A 6,239-nucleotide genomic window follows, 5' to 3' on the forward strand; every position below is an offset into this window, starting at 1 on the left:
CAATCCCGCTTTCGATTAAAACCTACACCCCGCTATAATTACTTTAGTAAGCTGTCTAGACCAATCAAAATGTTTTGCGCAATTGTGCAAACGTTAAAACAATTATATATTGTGACGTCATCAAAAGGCGCAGGCCCCCGAGTCAATCTGGCAGCCCGAGTCAATCTGGTACCTACACCGGACCCCAGTCCGCCAACCTGTGACATAAAATCCTATTTATCAGAAGAGTTCTTAGTGAGACAATGAATGAAAAAGTTTAATGCCTTTGTGAAGCATGTGGGCATATTAAAATACTATGGAAATATTTATTTTCTTTATTTTCATGTACTTATCCAATCTAGGTGCTCCAGGTCTTCCTGGTGTCGGCAGAGATGGCAAAAATGGAGAGCGCGGTGAAACAGGAAGTCCAGGCATTCCAGGACCTGCTGGTCAAAGAGGACCCTCTGGACCACCTGGTCTCTGTGACCCATCTACTTGTATAAACAGACTTCCACACCTCTATATGGTCAGTGGAAAGAAATCCTCCTCGTACAAAAACCCATGAGACATCCAAAGGTCAATGACAATCGCCAGACCTCATCCACCCAGCGTGACCATGTTTCAGGGCTCTTCATTAACCCGAACATGGTGCTTTTTTTTGGAGGAGTCTCCATCGACACCACAAATCAAAGACACTCAGTGAGAAACACAGATGGGAAACAACTGCACAAAACTGTAAAGACATTTTAACTTTAAAGTTTTTAGAGGGAATTTCCCCATTGGGGAGAAAACACTTGTTGCTGCGCAGCCTCTGGTCCTTTAGCCCCATAACCTGATAAGAAATAATATCCCTTCCACTTGGCCATTGTGGTCAGCTTATATAAAAATCTATGATTTCCACTAATTAATTTACTTTGCCCCATTCAAATGTTTACGGATGTTCTTCAACTATGTGGCTCCAGTGATTTTTTTTTTTGTTTTTTGTTTTTTTTGGCCAGTTGTCTGTTTTATGAAACATTGCAATAAAGTGGTTAGTTTTGAGAAATTTATTCAGTAACAAATTCAAACACCCTACCCTTATGTTTGTGGGATCATGCATTTATAGAGGGAGCCGACTATGACCTATTCAGGATGGTTTAAACATGATCTGTGACAATCCACTGCCTCTACATTAAAGTGGTTTTCTGTAAAACAATCAAACAAAAAACAAGGGTTGTTCTCTGGATATAGTGTTAAATAGTTGCCTGGTTACAAAGGAGAGCTGATATCATTCTCTCTCCCCTCTGTTTGCCAATGACCAATACATTTACTGTTCAAATATGACCTTTAAGCAATGTGCTGGAAAGGAGCGAGCTTGGCAGCCAACCCAAGGACATCCTTTTAATTTGATAGATCACATCATGACTCAGCTACAATATATTTAAAATGTCTGCTATGAATGGAAAGAGTGATGGGCATTTATACAATCAGGTTTAGCAAAAACTTGATTTGCATAACCAAGGTAAATGTAGACATGATAATTCATTAGAGAAAAAAACAGATATACACACTGGAAAAATCCAAATCCAGATAATTTAATTTTTCTTAAATTTAATGCATTTTTTCTTGAATTGAGCCGGTAAGTGAGACACTTTGCCAAAGGAACGAGTCAATTTACATTTAAAATAAAAAACAAAAAAACAATTACATAGTCTTATTTCAAGTCTATATTATCTAATTATCGTATTTTAAAAGTAAAAATTCTCATTCCATTGACAGATCTTATTTACCTACTCAAATTAAGGGTAAATACACTTAATTTAAGACATTTCTACATATTTCTAGATTGTTTTTGCAGTGTACTAACAACAGATAAAACAAAACTTATCTTTTGATAATATACAGTAAAATAAAGAGAACAACTTAAAAAAAAGACACAAAGCTTGTGTTAGAAAATGAATTTGTTCCAATCTTTATTATACACTACAGTACAGTACAATACAGCCGCACCCCGATACTTACACTGAGCTACTATTTCAAAATATGTTAGCACCAATTATTAAGGCAAAACTGACAAAGAAATAGGAAAATGTAATGGAATAAAACACAAATACATATAAAATATTTTCAAATTGTGAATAATTTACTAGTATAACTTATGTTTTGCTTTGAGAATTGCAGATCTTTATCCCATCTTGATACCATAATGAGCATCTAGAGAACCACAAAGTTTTAACACTGATTGTTCAGCAGTATATAGAGAAGCAGCTGCTTAGAACTAACAGAAATAAGATGTTAATCAGCACTAAATGCGTATTGGAGTAATCTTGCATTTAAATCCTCTTTATAGCAGACTATAACAGAACTTTAAAGCAGCTATTATTGTAATCTGCTTTCCATGAACTCCTTTATAGGTAGAAAAATCTGATTTATTAAAGAAAAGATAAAAAAAAATCCATCCTTTTCTTTGTTTAATGTAAAATGAAGTTAACATTTAAAATGTAAAAGGCAATCATGGAGTTTGGTTCCCTAGATTGTTTGACCAAGCTAGACCAGCTAAAGCACACTGGTTTATGCCAACAATGTAAGCAAGCTGAACTCCTAACATGCTGCAGAAACCGATCCAGTCTGATTTGGGTTAAAAAAACAAAACTCAATGTGAATAAATGATTGGAGCTCCAAATAAAGAAAGTAAAAACAATCCACTGGAGTTTGTTTCAAAGTTTGAAGACATTTCGCTTCCTATCCAAGAAGCTTTTTCAATTCAAAATGTCAGGAATAACGTTGAGTTTGAGGTTTTATTCAGTAGCCAAACAAAGCCTTGTTTTTGTTTTTAAAACATGTAAACTGAAACAGATAGAGGGGTCCAACCCTTTTGAATTTGGCTTTTTTTGTTAGCCTGTATTACCCAAAACCTGTCTATGTCTCTGAAATGGGGGTCGTTAAAGGGAATGGTTGGCCTGGCTGAATAGGCGAGGTCTTCTGCTCTCCTCTACAGCTGGGGTTGCGATGAGAGCTGTTTTGATAGACTACTGTATAAAACCTCGAACTCAACGCTATTCCTGACATTCTAAATTGAAAAAGCTTCCTGGATTGGAAGCAAAACGTCTTCAAACTTAGAAACAAAGTCCAGTGCATTGTTTTTAACTTTCTTTTTTTGGAAGGACTATGACCTGGATGACGGAGAATCTTCACTAACAAATGATTGGAGCCACTAGCGTTGCACCCATTTTTGTTGGACTTTATTTTGCAGTTGGGGTTCTGGCTTCTGATTCGCCTACATTGAAAAATAAACCATATTCAGTAAAATACTAAGCCACCTTTCAAGCTCTTAAAATAGCTTCTTTGAGCTATTAATTAAATGTAAAAAGACAATTTTACAGATTTTAAAGAGAACCCAGGAAATTACACAATAAGGAACACTTTAAAAAAGGATTGAGATTTAGGTCTGATAACAATTGATTAAAATCTTTATTGTCATTGTGGAACATTACATTGCTTTAATCTAAAGAAGGCTAATCTCTACAGCAGAGGTGTCAAAAGTATTAATGTTTATTAGTCAAGTAGAAGTATAAATCCTACTGTTTAGAAACTGAAGCTAAAGTATCAACTTTTTAGTCAAGTAAAAGTTTAAAGGTACATTTTTAAAAACTATTTAAAGTATAAAACTAAAAATAATGCAGATACTTTACTGCACTAGTCTATTTAAAGGAAAATTTTTCTACAATTCAGGATGATAACTTCCTTATACTTAATATTTTAGTTAGTTTTATAACAAAAGGTAACAGTGTCAAATGCATCTTTGCATCTTCCTTTAAAACGATTGATTTGAGTTTGTGTTGAACAACAAGTTGGGGCAGCACCGGGTCCAACCACAAAGAAATAACATGTCAGGATTAAAGAAATTATTTTATTAAACGAGTCCATTTTTAAAATGTAAGTAGTAGAAGTAAAACGTTATCTATCCAGTAAACTATAGATAGCCAAAATTTCTATTTAAGTAAAGTAAAAAAGTATTTGTACTTTCTTACTTGACACCTCTAGTCTACAGATCAAATGTAGCTCATTCCTTCATGTGTATGAATAGTTTCCTTCAGTTCACTAAAGCTAATAATTTCAAGCTTAGTTGAAAAACCAGAGCAGATCCAGTCTTCTTTAAGCAGAAGCTGGATAAAAGTATCAGGAGTTTTTCTCATCTTGCTAATTGCTCATTTGGTGTAAAGGTGTTTAGCTAAGATGCTAGAGGGATCTAATTTTTCTTCAGTTGTTTATATAATACTGTAGAGCACTGCTGTTCAGCTGGCTTTGAATTCCCAATAAGCAACACAAGCAGTCTGGCTAAGAATATATTCTTCAGTCTACCTTCTACCACCAACATCTGAGGCTTGGTTTGATGTCTGAGTTGCCATGCCACCCAGTTAGCATTTCTAATGTCGTTATTAGAAATGCTACCTGTGGCTACTTTCCAGTGGCTAAAATTTGATACAAAACCCAATAATAATGGGGTAAATTAAACATTTTCTCAGGTTTTATTCAATAATTCTGTTCATGAATCATTATTTAGTTGAGTGGGAAACAGAAATGTACAATAGTGTTTTTGCTGCCATCGACAAGAAAGGATGTAACGCCAGTCTGAATGCAACACGGCCATGTTTTGTCTTACCCGGTGTTTCACAGTCGCAACTTTACATTCTTAAGTCTCTGATCTTGTAGTTTTAAATCTCTAACAGAAGATTCATATTTTCAAAGTTTTGATGCATAATGAGTCTTTTTGCAAAGATTAGTTAGCAATTTTTAAATGGTTCTCCATTCAATAAAGGACATATTGTGAAAAAGGAAATACTTGAGCAAAGCTGGAAGGAAATGATGAGTTTTACCAAGACTTTAAAAAGAGATGGAGGTCCGCCATTTTTAATTACCAAAGCAACAAGCTTACACAACCATTACGTTTCACCAAACACATAGACGGCAAGCAATACAGTAAAGACAAAGACAGTAAAGCAAGTCAATTATTATTATAATTTTTTTAAGAAAGCCCCTCCATAAATTTTCTTGCAATACAGGTCAACGGATACTTTGGGGACATTATAAGCAAAAATAAACAAAACATTTCCTTCCTGCGTCTGTTTTTGTCTTTTGAACGTTTTTTTCTTGTAAAGGCTGTGCAAAACGGCTGCTTGGGAGTTTTTTTTTTAGACTATATGCAACGAGGTGACTGAAAAACTCTGGCATGGAGATAAGAAGCTGTTTGGAACCTCCTCCCACACGCAATAGCTTCTGTTGTTTGCTTCAAATGTCTGCTTCCACCCTCAGCGACAGAAAAAGAAAGAACATCCATGTCTGAGTAACCACCATCTGATGGGTGGAAGACCCATGGCAAGAGATTTATTTAGCAAACGGTGAGTGACGTGGTGTAGTGTGGGATGTGATGGATAACTGAAGGGAAGCAGGAAGATAAACCTTGAAATAAGCGGAAACATTACATTTATGATCCTATATTCATTACAGACAGTATGCAAGTAAAAAAACAACTTTAGCTGCCCTCTATGCCCCTGATCGGAAGTGCTCCACGTTGCTCCGTCCCCTATGACAACCCAAACCCAAGCTTGATAGCAGTAAATGAAAAACCTGACCGGCAGCACCTGTTGCGTCAGAACCCCTGTAGCAAGGTTGATTTAAAAGAAAAAAAAAATGTTCTTGATTTTATATGACTCAACAAAGTTCATAAATACAGCCAAACTTCCAGCTCTGTGAGTCTCCTGTTTCCTATTACCCCTTTATGTTTTTAGTGTGGGGTCTTTGAGCCAGACTGGCATAGTAGGCACATTGGCTGGGGTCGCACTGCCCAGGAGGACCTGGAGGTCCAGGTTGACCATGCGGCCCGGGGTTTCCTGGCTCTCCCTGGGCTCCAGCCTGTCCCGGGCTTCCGTCTTTGCCATATCCGGGCATACCAGCTGGACCTGAGGCGGGGAAAAAAAGGAATCATGCACTAAACTATAGCAGAATTCTTGATAATTACGGTGAACAGGAATTTAGAACTTACCCATTGGACCAACTGGTCCCTGCTCTCCTCTCTCACCGACACCAGGTTCTCCTTTCTCTCCCCTTGCTCCTTTATCACCTTAAAGAGGAAAATAACACACCCGTTGGTACGTTTCTGAACAAACTAGTAGGATGTCATCAAATGATTGCTGTTTTATAGACAATGTGTAAATTCTCAGTAATCAGGGTCTTAGTAATCCAGAGAAACAGGCTCAAGTTGGAGACAATAGGACTTTCAC

General features: G+C 36.6%; 2 protein-coding genes across 4 annotated transcripts in view; one reads left to right on the forward strand and one right to left on the reverse strand.

Moving 5' to 3' along the window:
* Window positions 1-841, forward strand: part of LOC107099953 (collagen alpha-3(IX) chain-like) — a 56,194-nt gene extending 55,353 nt beyond the window's left edge. The window contains exon 36 of the mRNA XM_015398284.1: window positions 342-841. Within this exon, the coding sequence (XP_015253770.1) occupies window positions 342-544 (203 nt within the window). The 3' untranslated portion in view covers window positions 545-841. The remainder of the gene's footprint in view (window positions 1-341) is intronic.
* A 4,138-nt stretch (window positions 842-4,979) lies between these two features.
* The window catches only part of col22a1 (collagen, type XXII, alpha 1), a 107,398-nt gene continuing 106,138 nt past the window's right edge, over window positions 4,980-6,239 (reverse strand). For all 3 annotated transcript variants that reach the window (XM_015398287.1, XM_015398288.1, XM_015398289.1), the window contains 2 exons: window positions 6,002-6,079; window positions 4,980-5,918 (listed from right to left, as the gene is read on the reverse strand). In XM_015398287.1, coding sequence (XP_015253773.1) covers window positions 5,728-5,918; window positions 6,002-6,079 — 269 coding nt within the window. In that variant the 3' untranslated portion in view covers window positions 4,980-5,727. The remainder of the gene's footprint in view (window positions 5,919-6,001; window positions 6,080-6,239) is intronic.

The sequence above is a fragment of the Cyprinodon variegatus genome, unplaced genomic scaffold, assembly GCF_000732505.1.
Source record: "Cyprinodon variegatus isolate N-32 unplaced genomic scaffold, C_variegatus-1.0 Scaffold923, whole genome shotgun sequence".
Classification (NCBI taxonomy): Eukaryota; Metazoa; Chordata; class Actinopteri; order Cyprinodontiformes; family Cyprinodontidae; genus Cyprinodon; species Cyprinodon variegatus.